At 50.8% G+C, this 17,934-nt stretch overlaps 6 protein-coding genes across 6 annotated transcripts; 3 read left to right on the top strand and 3 right to left on the bottom strand.

Annotated features, from left to right (window-relative positions):
* Positions 1-39: 39 nt before the first annotated feature.
* On the bottom strand, positions 40-645 carry J4E84_009730 (uncharacterized protein; the record flags this gene model as incomplete). The annotated part of the gene is made up of 2 exons (XM_049392291.1): positions 40-448; positions 506-645. 2 exons carry the CDS (start codon positions 643-645, stop codon positions 40-42), a joined length of 549 nt encoding a protein of 182 aa, XP_049240053.1.
* A 2,015-nt stretch (positions 646-2,660) lies between these two features.
* J4E84_009729 (uncharacterized protein) lies at positions 2,661-3,344 on the bottom strand (the record flags this gene model as incomplete). The annotated part of the gene is made up of 1 exon (XM_049392290.1): positions 2,661-3,344. The coding sequence occupies one exon, from the start codon at positions 3,342-3,344 to the stop codon at positions 2,661-2,663; it is 684 nt and encodes a 227-aa protein (XP_049240052.1).
* A 4,814-nt stretch (positions 3,345-8,158) lies between these two features.
* On the bottom strand, positions 8,159-10,283 carry J4E84_009728 (uncharacterized protein; the record flags this gene model as incomplete). Its single annotated transcript, XM_049392289.1, has 3 exons — positions 8,159-8,390; positions 8,469-10,197; positions 10,250-10,283. 3 exons carry the CDS (start codon positions 10,281-10,283, stop codon positions 8,159-8,161), a joined length of 1,995 nt encoding a protein of 664 aa, XP_049240051.1.
* Positions 10,284-11,202: 919 nt separating this feature from the next.
* Positions 11,203-13,468, top strand: J4E84_009727 (uncharacterized protein; the record flags this gene model as incomplete). The annotated part of the gene is made up of 2 exons (XM_049392288.1): positions 11,203-11,940; positions 11,996-13,468. 2 exons carry the CDS (start codon positions 11,203-11,205, stop codon positions 13,466-13,468), a joined length of 2,211 nt encoding a protein of 736 aa, XP_049240050.1.
* Positions 13,469-14,894: 1,426 nt separating this feature from the next.
* J4E84_009726 (uncharacterized protein) lies at positions 14,895-15,298 on the top strand (the record flags this gene model as incomplete). Its single annotated transcript, XM_049392287.1, has 2 exons — positions 14,895-15,146; positions 15,197-15,298. The coding sequence occupies 2 exons, from the start codon at positions 14,895-14,897 to the stop codon at positions 15,296-15,298; spliced, it is 354 nt and encodes a 117-aa protein (XP_049240049.1).
* A 248-nt stretch (positions 15,299-15,546) lies between these two features.
* Positions 15,547-17,367, top strand: J4E84_009725 (uncharacterized protein; the record flags this gene model as incomplete). The annotated part of the gene is made up of 1 exon (XM_049392286.1): positions 15,547-17,367. One exon carries the CDS (start codon positions 15,547-15,549, stop codon positions 17,365-17,367), a length of 1,821 nt encoding a protein of 606 aa, XP_049240048.1.
* Between the last annotated feature and the right edge of the window lie 567 nt (positions 17,368-17,934).

Here is a 17,934-nt window from a genome sequence, read left to right as displayed (position 1 = left end):
TTGCTGTAGTAATATGAGCACTTACCATCAAACTACGTTCTACCCTCTATCCTCCCTGCCATCTAACCAGCTCGTACAATTCACACACCTCTTAGCCTTTTCACTAATATACTTCCTGCAAAACCGACACTTGACCTGCTTCTTGACGATGTTATCCCCGCTGCCCCTCGAGTACGCCAGCGCCACCACCCAAAGCGCCAATGCAACGACCAGGAACCTGACAATCTTGTCCAAGAACTCGCCGTAAGCTAGTACGACGGCGCCATCGTCAACAGCCTGCTTAGGGGTATTGTAGCCATTGGATATGGTGGTGTTATAGTTGGGTCCAGATTGTAGGATGGCGAATTTGGCGTCGAGGTTGCGGGAGAGGAAGGGAAGGAGCGAGATTATGGGGAGGATGATGGAGGAGACGAGGGAGTTTGCGACGGCGGTGAAGGAGGCTGCGAGGCTGGGTTGCGAGTTAGTATGGTTTATTACGTGTGTTTTGTTATAGAAGTGCACATACATCAGTCCAACGGCTACTTCGAGCACATTGTCGCGTAGGGCGAAGTTGCTGAAGCTGTCCCAGGCACTGGCGGTTCGCCTTCGGATCCCCTGTTCTGCATCGCGGAGGGTTTGGTGTGTGTTTTCATCTAAGCGCGGCATGATGGTACTGTAGGATGTTGAGATGATAGGGTAGGGTGTCACGATGTGTAAGGATGTGATGCATGGGTGGTGGAAGCTGGAGTCGCGTCTCAGGTGACGACGTCATTCCGGCCGACGCGTAGTGCGCGTAACCTTGGAAGATCTGCACTAATCACGCGCATGAGGGGATTGCTTGCACGAGTACACCTACAGGTAACATTTGCATGTCGGAAGCATACAATTGCTATCGGATGTGTGTATCAACACTGACTGCAATGAACATTCACCCTTTGTTCAACGTGGCGATGTGATCGTCTTCAATGACCATCTCCACTCCAACGCCTCCCGAAACTCAGTCTACTCCACGCGTAAGCTTCCCCAGGCTGTGGTCCACTTAGCGAGACGCAAGATAGATCGGCTTTCCTTATTATCATTGCCCTGCGTCGCAGACAGCCACGCGGCTGCAGCGCTGCGCACGACATATCCAGATCCTTCGACATGACGACTTCTTGCGGATCATGCCATGCACACGGCGAACACCACATCCTTCACGATCTCGATCGCGAACAGGCGTAGCACACCCAACCTCACATTTATCTTATCCAGCCACCAATCCGCGCCGTGGGTCTCCGAATGCCGACCCCACAGAGTCGGCCCTTCTACACAGGAAGCCACTCTCCTCCCGAAGACAGGCCACATGCCCAACCCACACCCCACCCCACCGTCGTAACGAGGAAACCACCAAAAAAGATTTAGACCCCGCCTGTCGCAATCACAATCACGACAGGCAGCCTCATGATTCAGTACCATCGTCAACTATGCCGACCCCGGATCAAAGCCCTCCGCCGCCTATCTCGCGCCGCGTGACCCTTTGCGCACGCCATAGTAAGATCGCCGTCCTATCTGTAAGGGTCAAAAGGGTACATCGTCCAAAACGCAGGGTCTTGCCATCCGAAGCGGATGGAAAAGCGTGGACATGACAAGTGGTCACGATATATCAGGTCATGTTACAGCAACTTTGGGAAAGGTAAGCTGTGTACATGTGTAGATCTCTTCGCGTAAAGTACACCAAAAAAAAAGATGCGCGGTGCAAAACACCCTTTTCCTGCGATAATGTCGGCACGCTGCGCTTCGTGAATGGACGAAGTGAGGGGTAAAGAATCCGAAAACGTGGTTGGTGAAGCTGATGGATATATGCCGGTAGATGTTTCTTGGGCACACTTTCTCATGCAACATGCGCAGTGCACGAGGCTGCATGCAAGATACAGAACAAAGCGGTTATGGCTAGTGCTGGTTGAAGTAATGGCAGACGAAAATCACGACTTGGTCTACTGCAGGCAATCGTGAGGCTGAACGGAAACAGGAGAAGAAAAAAATTGAGTTGGCTGGTAAGATAAGATTATCTTCGCCTCTGTAGCGGTGGTGCCGGGAGACCCGATTATTCTTGCTGTGACAGTCGCCGCGGAGGTTTTTCGGATGGTTTAGGGTAGGGGCGGTAAGCGCGCGAAAGAGGGATGTTCGCTGCTGGCGTGTGGAGGGGTAATTTGGGCACTGTTGGTGGTTTTTCGCTATCGTGGGTTATGCGGCGTGAGGTCACGGTACTGCACGCTTGTCTCTTAGTCTGCAGTAGTCGCGTTTTCGGGTGGGGGATGGTTGCGTGTGCCCGACTCAGTATACCGCCGACGGAGGTTGTCAATGGAAGGGGTTGGCCCGTTGCGTTTGATGAGGTCGTCATAGCAATATCACCGAGCCAAGTGCGAAGGAGGGGATGAAGCTTGAAGATATTATGAAGTGGAATTTGTTTGTTGTTCGATCGCTATCATGCTGCCGCGGCACGTAATGCAGTACAGTATGTGTAAATGCTCAAGAAAACACCGCCCAATGCGTGAAACCATAAAAATGCAAGCCCGTGGTATACCAAAAAACGCCTCCCAATGCTGTGTGTAAAGTCAAAAAGCCACCAACGCCGTGCTATGCTGTGTATCCAACCCCTCCCCCATGATGCACCTTTTTCTCTATCCCGCCGTGCTACCGTGCTACAAGATCGACTCTCCCGTTACCGAGTCGACTCGTGCTCTTGATTTTGATCGGGTCGATGACCTCCGGCGTTCCGCACCGTCTTTGGGCTTCCTAGTCTTTGCGCGACGTAGCGCAGGAACATCCTCCTCTTCAGATTCGTCTACAGTGAACAGGTCTGGGCTGGGTTCTCTCCATGAGTGGCGATGACCTGATAGTGTGCGCGAGTACCGGCGACGGTTTTGCTGTTTGCGAGTTGCGAGATCCTGGGCGCGGCCTCGTGATGGTTCAGTGATTCTGATCCGTGGAGGGCTGAGCTGAGATACGACTTGTGGCGTGTCGTTCAATCGATCGTCGTCCAGCCCCATGAATGACTCCTCCTCGTCCTCTTCGTAGATGGTAGGCGCGTGGTACTGAGTGTGGAGCTGGCTGTGGTTGTGCTTGACATAGCGGGTCCACTTGTTGGCGAGGTTGGACTTGAACTTGGAAGACTTGGTGGTGCGTGGTCCTTCCTGGACGTCGATGCCTGCGCTCAGGGACAGTTCGTATGGGTCGTCAGCCTCGGTGATGGGTGGTGAGATGAAGTGCGAGAAGGGGTCTTCGTCGATGTCCGGAAGATCGTTTTCATTAGTGTCGTCGCTGCCGTTCTCGACCCATGGTGGGAAGGAGTAGGCGCGAGGGGTGCTTCGTAGATAGGAAGGCATTATTAAGAGGAAGTCCTTGAATTTTCGAAGGAGCGATGAACGTCGAACAGGTAGTGATGGCTTAGCGCTTGATTCAACCTTGACAAAGGCGATGTGACCGAGAATGGTGTTCGTTCCCCCGGCTCCTGGCCGGTCCTTCCTGAAACAGCAGCTCGCAAACGCTCGGTGAAGAGAGTTCACAAGTGGTGCTGGTAGGAGATTTTGGTAGTAGGTTCGCCAGTGGTGAGCGGCGCACGCAAGCTATATATGCGTGACTTTGGGGTAGGCGTCTGGGAGTGTCACGAGTGGGCGGCGTGGGAGAGGCGACGAATATGAGACAATGCGAGTGCTGCCTGGGAAGTGTTTGCCTGGGAGAGGGCAATGCAAGAAGCGACAGTTAGTCGGAACCGTGGTTTATCCTCCGCGAGATGTCTGGTACGGGATGCATATTCTGGAGGATTCCTTGGGTACTTATGTTGACAGGCGAGCGAAGCAGCCGGAAGAGGTGCCCTGCATGTGCAGTGCATGCGCATTAGCGTGCGGTGTGGATGAGAAGCTTAGTGCAGCGTGAGCAGAATAGGTAAGGATCCCAGGGCGCAAAGGAATGGGTGACAGGCAGAGTGATGGCGGGCGGGCCACATGAGATGGTTGGCGGCACACCATCTCGGTGTAGGATGACCTGCAGGTTGCACGCGCGCATTGGCCACTAGGTGTTGCGGACTCGACGGCCGTTAATGCAGGACTGACGATCGATGGGGTGCCGCTAAGATATTAAACTACAGCGGTTACAGGCATAAGTTTTGTACAGTAGAGCTGCTAAGCTTATATCTAGCGCTACTTTAGATAGTTTTTTATCTAATCTAAAAAGCTCTTATTTTCTATATTTTATATAGATTATAGGGCTTCTCTCTTCTTACTAGTATAATTATAAATAAGCCTAGTACTCTAAAGTATAGAAAGTAACTAACTAGAAATAAGAGACTTATAGTATAGATACTTCTTAACACTAGCTATATATAATTCTAGACTACTACTTATTTAAACCTATTATATAGATAAGTAAAATATATTAAATCTAGACTTATTACTCTAAAGAAAAGATCTAGTAAACTCTTACTACTTAACTTTTAATAAGTAGAAAAACTTATTTAATTTATCTAATCTTCTAAAAAGACTTACTAGATAAGCTACTTAGCCTTATCTCTCTACTTCTTTAATTAGTATATAGAAGAATATTATATTTACTATACTCTTTATAATACTAAGTATACTAAAAAGATTACTCTCTCTAAACTACTACTTTTAGAGGTAAATTATACTAAAAAGTAGCTTTAAGCTAAAAAGTATAAGAATTAAATACCTAAATAGTAGAATATAATCTTCTAAAGTAATAAAACTTAAGTAACTAGAGGTTACTATAAGAGAACTTAGGTTACTTATTTACCTAAAAAGGTGCTTAAAAGTATTTATTTAGTAGAAAGAATTTAGTAAAAAAAGAGGTAGATATTTTAGAGCTATTTTAATAAGAGTAAGAAAGGTTTTTATTTATTTTAGAAAAAGAAGTAGAGAATAATTAAGACAGAGTCTTACTATAAAAAAATACTTTCTCTAGTTAAGAAGTAAATAAAAATATATTCTAGCCTAGTATTTATATAAAATAACACTCTAGCGTATACTTTAAAGAATACTTTTTATAAGATTCTATTAAGAGAGGTACTTATAATATCTTAGCTAGTATTCTCTCTAGATCTTAACTCTATTAAGAATATATAAAATAAGATAAAGAATTAGATTAAAATTTAGTACCTAGATCTTCTAAATAGAAAGTAGTAATTATATAATTAGCTTTATAGTATTATAAAGAAGGCTTAGAATAAGATAACTTCTAAATACTTTTTCTCTTTAGTAAATAGTATAGAAGAAAGGTGTTAGGTAGTTATTAATGCTAAGGGTAGCTATACTAAGTATTAAACTATTTTATAGTGTATTAGCTGCTTTAGGGGACCTCTAATCGCCCTACTATATAATACTTATGCCTGTAACTATTGTATGGCTAGAGACTGAACAGCGCGATCGTGCAAATTGCAGCGAGCCGTAAAGACGACTGGCGACACTAGGCGTGAAGGGTGGAGCCAAAGGCCCGAAGACACTACGCAGTCACGATACAGCGCTAGCGGCGGGGCAGATCACACCAGCATACCATCACAACCTCTCTGTTCCCACTCAGCCTCATTTCAGGCTTGCCTCTTTTGGTCCATCATACACCCTCTTCTGCTCACACGCCGCTCGCTCGCGTCGCTGAGAGGCCACGACTGAACTGCTTAGAGTCCCGCTACATCCGCCCTGCCACGCTCGTCGTGGGCATGACGAGGCTGCTTGCGTGAACCTTTGTTCTGTGCCTGCAGCCGACGCTCGACTACACCGAACCCGGTGGCGTTCTCCAGAAATGTTTCATCAAAAGGTCATGGATAGGTAGGGTTTCAGCTCCGTGGATGATTCAGCTGATGCGGCTCCAATACACCACACTGACAAACTACATTAACTTTGGATCACCGTGACAATTGCCACTATTGAAGCCTGGCACCGTGGTCTGCCTACACGGAGTCTTACCCGTATCATTCGACAGCCTGGGATAACGCGGCATCACCTCTCGGCTCCACTATCCAGTTCTCCATTATTTTGAGATTTCTACTGTTTTCCCAGATTCCTCCTTACAACCGCGATACGGCCCGACTTTGCTTGGGCTCTACAAGAGATGGAATGACGTAGTTTCGCATACACACGACCCTCCTGTTGGGCTTTGTAATGTTACAGTCACCGTTTTCTGACGTTGCGGTCAACGTCGACGATAGTCGGATACTGTAGACGTGGGTAACGCGGTTCCCGGGCGCCAATTTGGGCTTGCGCCTCAATATCTGACTAAGAACTCTATCTCGCCCACCGCAGTGTCACCTGAACCCTGATGCCGCCTGACGAGTCGGAGTCGCCTGCATTCTTGAATTTCAATGCGTCCCGCTCGCTAATGCTAGCAGGCGAAGTCTTGGGAGCTCACGTTCAGCTCTCGACACGAAATTTTGTGCGCCTCATGGCTGTTCATGTTCCAAATGATGTTCGGCGTGCACGAGTTTGTCGCGGCTGGGTATTCAAGAACACTACCTTGTTGGGTGGCTAGGGGCAGCTGTGACAATCTCGGCTCCTCTTTCCAGATGCTACTACAAGTCGCTTACGCCATTAATGAACTGCATTCGACACGGGATTGGACGCTTCTACAGTGTCTCTCCTAATGCGAACCAAACAACGTTCACGAATAGAAGCTCATCGTCTTCCTTCGAAGCGTGTAGTCTTCCCTGGCATGCTGGCTTCCATGCGACCTAGCCTCCGTTATTCGCAGCGCTTTCTCCCTTGATTGCACACGTCTTGCCAGATCTGGTGGACTACGCAGCATGCCCTAGCAGCGCTCTCTACACAATTTGCTTTTTCTTTCCAATCATTGGGTCATTAGTATACACAAATCGACCGATGCAGTGGCACGCGTACCGTGATCTACCACTCACCGCTGGGACGACCCCAGCAAGACTAGATTTCTTCACAACCGACGTCTACATTCTCGCAGAGTCCGTCCCTCAACGTCCTTCACGATGCATCTCCAAACCCATTCACCGCCCTACACCGCCCTTTCCGCCATGCCTTCCGCGATACGATCTACGAGGCGCGAGCGCCCGGGAGCTAAAGTCGCTCGCTAGCCTACAAATTCCCAGCAGGGATTCCCCAAAATGCCAACCTGCATTTGTACCAAGAAAGAAACACCATACCTGTGGGTCTACAACAACTCGGACGCTTTTGTTCCAGGTTTCTTGAAACACATATCGGTCCACCGTCGGTCCACCTCGGACTTTTTATGACGTGCGCCTACAGTTACGGGCTCGAGTTTCGGCGAGGCGACGAAAAGTTCGAACGAGATGATCATTGGCCGCCTGCCTCGTTTCGATTCCGTCTCCGTTCGTACATACGAGGCGCTCACCGCTGGTGTTCCTGCACCAAAGCCCGACACACCGTGCCGATAGCGACTTACATAGTGTTGAATGCCGGCATTTGTACCAGCGCTGACAGATTTCCAGTCGCCTTGACTGGATGCCGACGCCGGTGCCAGGGATCCTGTCTGTGGGGTGCATGGTTGAGATGAGCCCCGCCGTCTCTTCGAATTCTGCAACACCACGGACTCTGATCCGACTAATCGCCCCTCTCGATCCAAAATCTAGTTGAGATGCGCGCGCGTACTGCCTGCCCCTATCCTCGCGCCCAATGCATGTCCTAGGTACAACGAGGCTCTCACCGACTACGTCACTTCCTTTACCGTCTATGTTTGGGTATACTCTTCTCCGCGGGTCAATGCGATAGTAAGCGCTTCTGAGAAAGACTTCATCAAAATTACCCCGCTCCTCCCACACGGAAAAAAATTATGGTGGACGCGTGTTCCGCGTGACACCATCGACATGGTGCGGGAATGCCGAGCCTGCAAGTAGTCAATCAGCTGCAATGGCAGAACAAACGTGAGGGCTGCAACAACCAGAGGAGAGAAGGAAAAACAAAAGAAGGATAAGCTTCGTCCTAAACGCTTCGTCGCAACATGTCGGAATCAGCACTTGCGTATGCCCATGTCCGTTACCCCAGCTACGTCACCTGGCACACGCGTTGCACTCACGATCGTCGCGTTAAAACTCTTGTCTCTTTATTCTTTGCTCTTCGTACCCAATCACAAAAGTGCACGCAGACCCCCTCGTTCAAGAAACGCCGTTCCAAACGCCGCGATCAATGGGTATAGTACATGCCAGATGCTAAGATCCGATGCCAATCTCATATCCAAGCATCACCTCTGTTGATGCTCCCTCCCATCCCCGATTTCCGCCCGTTGAGATCATGAAGTTGCACGTCGGGTCGAGGTATAGCTGCGATATGACGCCGGTGCGGTGTCCGGGGACAATAAAGAAGGGTGTAGCGGCCGCGCCGGCTTTCGGTCCCGCGTCGTTGTGGGCAAGGTCGTAGAGGCGGAGGATGTCGTATGATGCGCTGGTACATGTTAGTGCTTGTCTCACGTCACGTCACGTATGTATGTATGTGTGCGCGTGTGAGGGGAGGTGAACTTACCAAATGAGATGTCGCCCATTGGGCATAGCCCGAACTGCACTCACTGCACCACTGACGCTGGGGAATCGGAACGTGCGTCGCGGCTCTCGTAGGCTCTTGTGTAGACTGTATTCGTCCACTGTGCCGTTTCGCCGACCAGCGTAGATGAAGTTGCCGTCTGGTGACCAGCATGCGTTCATGCACCACGGTGGTGTGTTTCGCGGGGGTGTGATGCGTGCGACGGGGTTCGGTTGCCGGCGGTCCCAGATACGCAATGTGCCGTCCATTGACGCGTCCATAAAGGTCGTTTCAGATGAAGCAGGCTGCTCGGTTTGGTTTGCGGAAGTAGTCGTAGACTGTTCGAGATCCTCTGCATAGGGCAGGCCGTTGGAAGTGCCATTGAGCTGCGCATCTGTACTTCCATTCGCTGCTGGTTGGTTCTCAGCATCTACTGGGGGTTCCTTCGCTTGTTCCGCAGCTGGCTCCTCGGGTGCTTGTACAGGACCGCCCATGTCCATCATGTCCATGTCAGCATTGGCGTCGTCGTCCGCTTGTTGTATGCCGTTCGCGATGGCTCTGGAGAATTCGTCCTCGTCGTCGTCACCACCGAACGAAGGAAGAGTGGCCGAGAGGTTGTTTTCCTGGCCGTCGCCAAACAAAGAGTCCTGGTCCTTGTCTCCAAACAGCGAGTCGTCTGGAGATCCCTGGGCATCCTCAGTGCCTTCTTCCTTGGGTATCACGGGCTTTATATCGGCGCCGTTCGCGAGGGCGCCGTTGGTTCGAGGTCGGGCGGAGTTGTTGGAAGAGAAGGTGCCGTTCGAGGTAGGAAGGGTTTCGGTATCCTGAGGTATAGGCAAGGTAGACATGGGACGTTGCTCGATTGCGGATATCTGTCCTCCACTCGTCTCGAACTTCCTCTTAACGCTGCCAGTGTTCAAGTCCCAGTCATTGATAGTCTTGTCCCAACTACCACTCAATACCGACGTCTCGTCCTGCGACAGTGTCAAGACCGACACGGCTGAGGTATGGTTCTTGAGTGTGTGTATTCGCGTTCCTTCCTGATGGCGCACCGACTGCAGGTTTATGCCTCCCGAGTCCAGACCCGACAACAGCCATAGCGCTTGGTGGTGTACTGCGAGCGAGTACACAGGGGACAAGCTCTCGGCTGCGGCACTGTCCTCATTCTCCCAGTATGAGAGAAGCACGCCCGCCTTGGTGACCGAGTCAACGAAAGGGTGTCGCTGGGCCACGGTTAGGGCGAGCTTCCCGTTGGCCGTGTCCACCCAATTGAACTTTCGTATATAGCCGTCTGCACCCCCGCTGAAGACCCATCGCATGTCCGGTGTGGCGGTGATGGCATTGATGGAGGTGCTGTGCGGTGCGGCGATGGTGGGTATGATGTCGTATATAGGCGCATTCAAGGCCTCCTGTCGCACGCTGGGGTGGAAGGGCAGGTTTCCAAGCACGCCCGAAGCCGCCGCTCGAGGGCTGGGTGATGTGAGGGTGACAGATGGATTGCCGTCTGCTTGTCCAGCTGTACCGCCATTGGATATGCTGTTGCGCGGTCGCTGCGAAGGGCTGTCGGGCTCGTCCTGGTCCTGATCTTGATCCTGGTCTTCATCGTCGTTGTCGTTGTCTCCGTCTGCATCGTCGTCGTCATTATCGCCGTCATCTGCATCGTCGCCCTCTTCCTCCTCATCTACATCCATGGCATCATTCTCCTCCTGCTCATCTTCCTCCTCGGCGGAGCCTGTTGCGCGCGGTTAGTTGGCAGCTCCTCCGCGCGTCGTGGGGATATTTACTGGCGCCATTCTCGTAGTCGTCCTCCTCATTCATTCTGTCTCCATGAGCATGAGCTAATTAGCACGTGCTCAGCGGATGCACTGCTACGTCGCGTCGAGTGGATGCGCCGATGTTCGCGTTGGGGAACATGGGTGACGCTCGGCCTCGCGTCATTCTCCCGAACGGCACCATTCCCGTTTGGGACTAGCAGTCCTGGAGCCAGCTGGTCCAAATGGCCTCCAACTCCCCGACCAGCACCTGTGCAACGTACAACCCCGACCCATTTTTATTGGCTGATATTGTACAGGTTTGTCTCCTTCTCTGGATGCTGACGGTTCGCCATAGCCGGGCGTGGGACGATGTAGTCGCCACACGCAGCAGCGATGCCCACGATAAACGTTCGCCAACACGTCCGTCCTTGTTCAAGGCGACCTTTTCCGAGATTTTACAATCCAGGACCCTCGCAAAGTCTTCGCGAGATACACAGAACGTGCAAAAACAGACCTGTAAACTTCGACAGTTGTCTACTTCGTTTCCCTTTGATGTCTTTCTTATCCAGCCTGATTGAGAGACCTCATCATCCTTACTATGGCTCCGGTCCTGTCTCCTGGAATGCTTATGCCTGGAACGAGTATTGATCTTGGCGTAAGAGTCCGCAGCCACCAGGCTGGCATCGGTATTCAGCCTTGTCACCCCTACCCAAGTATTTGCCTCCTTAATGATTTGGCCCCCACACCTGTCGCGCTGGCTCACTCTGCGATATCTTGATAGGTTTCCCAAATGAGGCTTTGTCATCTGATGGCCACCGGTCTCATCCTCAGCCTTCTTAAGCATGGCAGGTCCCCGCGCCCCGCTGTTGTTCTGATATCCCGTTCTTCTGGCCTCTCTTCTATTCGAAACCTCTTTCTTCTGGCCTCTCGTTCTTCGATCGCTTCGATTTGCTACTCATCATTCTGACATCCTGCGGAGTGTGATGGAGGATACTGCGCTCTTGATCGATCAGCGATCGTTGGTCTCCACCAAAGAGAGTGATGTTCACGATCGCGGTCTGGGACCTACGCATCCCATCGAAGGAGCCAAAATTGCGCTGAAGCGTGACTTTCCATGGCTTGAGCTCATGTTTCACGCTGCAGCACTCGCCATTGCTGGTGTCCTTCTGTGGATACACATCATCGGACTCTTTTGGAGGGATTTCAAGATCAAGAACCAGAAGCGGCAGAACATGGAACTTAAGGCATTTCAGGTCGCGTCCAAGGCTCACGAGTTGCTGATGCTCGCATCACTATCCATAATTGTCTTTCACTACATGCGAAGACTGCTGGTCGGGCGAAATGGTATTCCCTTCGGACTCGTCAATGCACTTCATGTCACAGGCTCGCCCAGCATGCTGTTCAAGTGGTCATTCTGGGCGGGGTGGAGGCGTCACCTCCCATTCGGAGGCTTGTTGTTTCTCACCTGTATCTTTTCGCTGACTTTAGGGCCGTCGTCAGCGATCACAATGATTCCTTCGCTTGAGTGGTACGAGATGAAGAACGCTTTTCCAGCCAACGGCTCAACCGTCCTCTACAACGCAACTGCAGCCGAAATCTGGCCGACGGTCTTCAATAACTCAATGGACACAAATGAAACTGCTCGTTGCCTCCAAGATCCATTCAAGTCACCATTAAACCTACACTGCCCGTCGGCAGGGTTCATCGATATCTATAAATGGGTATTTATCTCCAGGTTTTCGGACATAACATGTATTCAATGCTAAAACTATTCAGTTTATCAGTTTCACGAAGACTGGATCACGCGATGACTTGCTGTTCACAGACCTACGTGCGAGCAGCGTTCAACGGAGGGTCTCCATCAAGACTGGCAATGACCCAAAGGGCGGCTGGGCCTACACCACCGTCGTCACAGAGCTGAGCTCGAGAACACTCGGTACATTTTATAACTATGCAAGACACAATAATGCCGGCGGTACTAGAGACATGGCATATCCTCGATTGCGCATCACAGCGGACACTCCAATACACCAGCCCATCGTCTATGTGAAGTGTAGCCTCTCTATGTGGGACCAAGTCCCGGATCGACTACGTGTCCCATTTCCGAACATCGTTAGGTCACAGGCATGGGGGCAGGAAGCATTGCATCCCGAAGCTGAGACACAATACGCCAAGTCCAACGATACCATCTTTGATCGGCTACCGAGTAAGAACGCGAGGTTCAAATGGTACAAAAACGATAACGGGGATTTGTCATCATCGCTACTTGCGTTGGCAATCATCCCTGTCTCAGCCAAAAACTCCACAAAAGACAGATACCCATCCACTGCCACTGTGGCATGCTCAACTGATGCAAGGTGGGTCTCTAGCGATGCATATTACCAGCCCAAGAACTCGACCACTGTCTCGAGCAACGTTTCTGATGCACTCTCCGAGACCGAATGGAAACCCGAAAAAGCACTCCTCACCAAGTTGGGCATATCAGAAAACCCGCTCGACTTGCGGCGCGACTGGGCGTATTTTCTGAACCGACAGCAAAGCGAGTGGCTAGCCGACAACTCTTCCTCCAGTGTCAGTGGCATGGCCCGGTTCCTCAATACTGCCATCATCCGCCCTAAACAAGAAGAGAACCGGATAACGGCATTCTATGCGCCTAATATGACGACCCCAGACACGGGCGGCGCATTCGAAGAGGCAATAGCGATGCTGGTGGGAACCGTGCTTGTGGACGGCATAGCGCGAAGCACGTCTAGATTATCCTCTCTCGTCAAAACTAATGCCACTGCTGACGTGGTAACAAGACTTGAAACCTTCCTTCCCTCAGGTGAAAGGCTTTTCAAGTGGAATCCAGACAGCTACGTTCCCGGTTTCTACTCCGTTCGCATCGCACTAGATTCCTACGGATACGGATACGGACTCCAGAACACAGCCGTCTGGGCAGCCATGATTGTCCTGCTGCTCTTTGCGCTGATGTTGATTGTGCATGTAGCATTTGTAGGCTATTCTGTCGCTAGGGGACGGTACTATGGTGGCGAGTGCTGGGAGGATGTAGGGGAGCTCATCGCGTTGGCAATGAATTCGGCGCCGAGCGAGAAGCTGTACGGCACGAGTGCGGGTGTGGAGCGCGCCGATACATGGAGGAGTTTGGTCAAGATCCAGGAGACAGGCGACCAACATCTGGAATTGTGTGTCGTGGATGGACAGCAGGAGCATGGGGGGAGGGTCGTGATCGGGAAAGCGTACCTGTAGCTCATACCTTTTATTGGCTTTTGATACAGACTGAAGCGACTACTTGCCTGAAAGCTGGGCATAATTGCGACTCATGGTGGCAGATTTCGATCTTCTTAGAGCTGGTTAGGTTCCAAGGACTTTCGGCTATCATCTAAGATACAATTCGAAGTAGTGTTCGAATATTTAAGGCGGGCCCCTTTGTGTTACCTGGATGCGATTTAATTTTAACAATTAAAATTTGACTTACAATCCCTTATTTTAGCTGTACTGTAACTTCAATGGTTGCTGCGATGATTGCTGCGATTCTGGGCTGGTGTGAGCTCGACGCGTTGTTGGGATGATAGAATGGGCGAGGAAGCAAGCCACCCCACATAACCCCACTTACGTCAATTACGTAATGCAAAAGCTCGGACCAGAAACACGGGAACTCCAGCTGAAGACACCCGTCTCGCGGCGTCAAGATTACATTTGAGTCGGACCTCCATCAAAAGAGCATTGCAATGACGAGCTCGCAGGAAGGACCGGTAAATTGCCGTTCCTCAGCTACCCATGCGGCATGGCCAGAGGTTTCGAAGTAAGTCGCTAATGAACACTCGATAAACTCCACCAGTGCTCATCGCGTTCAGGCTATACAAGCAGATAGAAGCGAAGGAAAATGAATGTGAACAAATCGATTCGGGTGAAAAGGATGTCGAGTATCCAGACGACGTAATAGATGAGATAAGGGCTGAGATCAGGCGGCTCGACAAGTAAGCATCATAGCTTCAAGAAGCGGTAGTCACTGACTAAAGACAGAGAGATAGATTCTCGAATCATGAAACATGAAGCTGATGGATTCAGAAAACTCGCAAAGAATTTGCTGAATGCTCTAGGTGGCGTTGCCGAGTTGCGCCTCTCAATCTACGAGTTTCTATGCGTAGAGAAAGACGGTGTTCACATACCAGATTTCACCCACGACTTCTTTCATGAACACGATACAGCAGACGTGGTGAATCTGGTCGCTATAGAGGAGACATCCTGGCCTGATATACCAGATCAAGACGAGAAGAAAGCGATCGTAAATCGTCGGCTGGCAGCTATCAGAGAACGTTACATATTTGATCCCAGGCTATTTGGTTCTCAGATGGCTCAGGAAGTCACAGAGGCCTTCCTCGAGATGAACGTACTCCACTTCCGCGATGCACGATTTATGAACGGATTTATGAACACACCTTTCCCGTGCGGGTCTGTTCCCAGAGATCACGTCCGGAATATCGTGATCTATATACGATTTGAAGACTTCCTCGAGAGAGCTGGTTGGGATGTCCGTTCGTGCCCCGATACGCCCCATGAACCAGGCCCGGACTTCAAATGGAGGGAACACGGTGTATACAGCAACTTTCGTCGCGACATCGCTTTCATCCAGCGTCTTGTATTTGCCAGACCTCCGGAAGTTACATTGCTCATGGTTACACCATTTGGCCGATGGGATGCGAAAGAACTTGACAAGGATCGCATCAACCTCAATTTCCTAGAGGTCATACTGCCAACCTACACTCATCTGAAGAAGAATGGGTCAACCACGAAAGTCATTTCTAAGGAGCTTGATTACTTGACTGACAAGGGCCGGTACCCCCCTGGGGGAGCGGGCTGGATCCGTCACGAGGATGAAGACGTCACTTGGCAAGTCGAGATCGCCGCCGAAGCATATGCTCAGGTAAATACAGTTCGTTGTAGCTGGTCAATATTTTACTCACGTCAAAGTAGTCTACTATTGACAATTACGTCTATCCTGGTGGTCGAAAGAGCTCGGAGCGCATCCAGTTAGAGAAGGCTATCAAGGAAGCTGCTGCACAACGCGCAGCCTAGCGGTAGCCTTAGAATATGAGGTACAGCCGGGGAAGAGGGTCTTGAGACAGTGGCGATGAAAGTGGCGACAACAATGAAAGCGATGGAAGCCTGGGCGTTCGCAGATAGGTGAATTGACTCACGCCACAAGGTTGCGCATCTGCGTGGCCATTGCTCAGTCATATAAATTTGCGGGCTCATTGCCCATTCCCCAATACCTCTCATCCATTGCACTCCCTCAAATTGATCCAAATTTCAACCCGACCAAGATGCAGCACCACGAAACCGAAGCAAAGCTTACTTCACCTTCGGACGCGGATATGTCTCCTTCGACGAACATGGCAGCATTGTCCTGTTTACCAGAGGAGCTGCTCGATGATATCACGGGATATATGAAACAACGCGACCTCGCTCATATTTGCCTCGCGACGCACCAGCTGCGACGTATCGCGAACGAAAAGCTCTACACCAACCTTACCCTCAACGAGCGTTACTCCGGAAGCTACCACTGCGCGGTCGAACAAGTCTTCTCCTTTGCGCTCGCGCTCCTTCACCGGCCTGAACTAGCATCTAGCGTTCGCAAGCTCTCGATGAGTCTTATAAGAGGGCAGCCAACCTCGCCTCCCAAATGGTCATCTGACGACATCGCTAAAGCACTACGAGTGATCGACGACATGGGTACCAAAGGCACTGGTTGGGCCATCCGTGTGCCAGACTGGAAAGCGCGTTTACTTTCTGGCGACGGCAAAGCTTGTGGTGGTCTCATTCTCGCTTTACTTCCAAATCTGGTCGAGTTGGAGATAGAGATCCTTGCCACTATGCCTGACTTTCGTGTAGCGGACGACGATGTTGAGTATAACGAACGCATTGTATGGTCCCATCAGCGTTACGCAGAGGATCCTCTCGACAAACTCTTTGGAAAGCCTGGGTACTATCTCTTGGAATTTCTAAAACCCAAACGCACCGATCCGATCATGTCCTCTCGGATGAAAGGATTCCTCAACGCAAGAATCAGGAACCTTGTCAACAGACCAGCTTTGGATTTATCCCAGATCTGTGGCCTCAAGAAACTCGAAACTTTGCGGTTCTTCGGCAGCCGTCTTGACAAGCAATGGTGTACTCTGCCGAAGCTGCAGTGCTTAGAGGTCGCGCGAGAATGCAGGGTCCCCGCTTCATTCGTCGCTCCTGCTGTTGATACCCTTCAACTTGAGCTTGCTAGCTGTGTCGCAAAGGAAGTTGATCACAACGGGGCGCTCCATGCCGGGTTTCTTTCGGCCACATCGTTCCCACGGTTGGAACATCTCTCCATCCAGCTCACCAACTTCCACTCGTCTGGCGGCTTCTCTATTGTCAAACCTATCCTTAAAGACTCCAAGCGTGCAAAGAGTAATAGGATGGTTTATTGCCTTTCTCGGGTTGCGCCTAGCCTCAAAACCCTCTCAGTGAGCGCGTACGATAGCTTCGACCAAGAGTTCTTGAAGTGGATGGGGCCGGTCCCCACCTTTACTTCCTTCAAGCAGCTGGAAACCCTTACTATACCACAAGATCTTCTTCTTGGCGATGGTTTTCCGAATCCTTGCAAGCTTCTTCCTGCTAGTATACAGGTGATTGAGCTTCTTCACCCAAGCGTCAAGGCCTTTGCTTGGCTCGACGCGCTCAACAAAGCTCACCACTTCTTCCAGGACCTGAAAGCTGTGTATTTGATCTTTGAAAACGCCCAAGATGACCAGTGCGTCGCGATGTACGAAAAATACAGCGATTGGATCGCGGGTCGCAAGATGCACTACGAAGTGATCCTGCAATGTCCTCCTGCCGAGCGCGCGATATGCGACACAGTACCGGAAGAGGAAAACCCACGAGCCTATCGAATATGGGCACGCGCTGATGAGCGGGTAGTACCATCTTTCGACGATGAAGAAGCCTTTCCAACACTTGTGCCATTGACCAATGACTCAGAGGCGACCCATAGACGGCAAGCTAGCCACACTTTCCGCATCTCATACGCCTCATGCGCAAAGGAATGGTATCAAAAGATACAGGTCGCGACTCCGAGGACCTCCAAACAAGTAGATAATGACTTGACCGTTTGAGGACTTCACCAATAGTGCGCGTTCTTGCAGCGGCGATGTTACTATCATCAGTGGGCACTGCTAGGCGGAGGACAAGCAAAAGATTTATTACAAGATGCCAAACAAACAATGCGGCAAATGAAGCATACTAGAAAATGAATGCCAGTGTCATTCACCAAGTGCTTGTGATAGCTTCATATGTAACCTCTCAAACTGTTCGGCCCAAGTGACCCTCTTCTGCAACATCGTCACCCAGCTTAAGAGCTTGTGGTTGTTCTCGGGAGATAATGGGTGCCCGAATCTGTTCATGCTGATCTAGGTATGACGCATCGTCCCTCAGGAGCAGAATCGCATCTGGCTGAACCTTCCATGCTTCCTTTGAGTTGAGAATGAAGTCGATGGTAACGGTCGTACAACGATCGCCGGTGCCTGCTTTCAGGTAGTGCCAGGCCTGTGGGCTAGGTGCCTCGCGGTTCGGAGTCTCGAGGCAGAACCTAATCTAAGGCACGCTAAACATCAGTGCGCTATTCATCGATACCACTATCCTCTTGCGAGCGACTCACCCCACGGGTGTTGCTCGGTGGGAGC

The sequence above is a fragment of the Alternaria hordeiaustralica genome (assembly GCF_023758085.1).
Source record: "Alternaria hordeiaustralica strain BMP 2776 chromosome Unknown scaffold_31, whole genome shotgun sequence".
Lineage (NCBI taxonomy): Eukaryota > Fungi > Ascomycota > Dothideomycetes > Pleosporales > Pleosporaceae > Alternaria > Alternaria hordeiaustralica.
The sequence above is the reverse complement of the archived record's forward strand: the minus strand, read 5'-3'. Positions and strand labels throughout refer to the sequence as shown.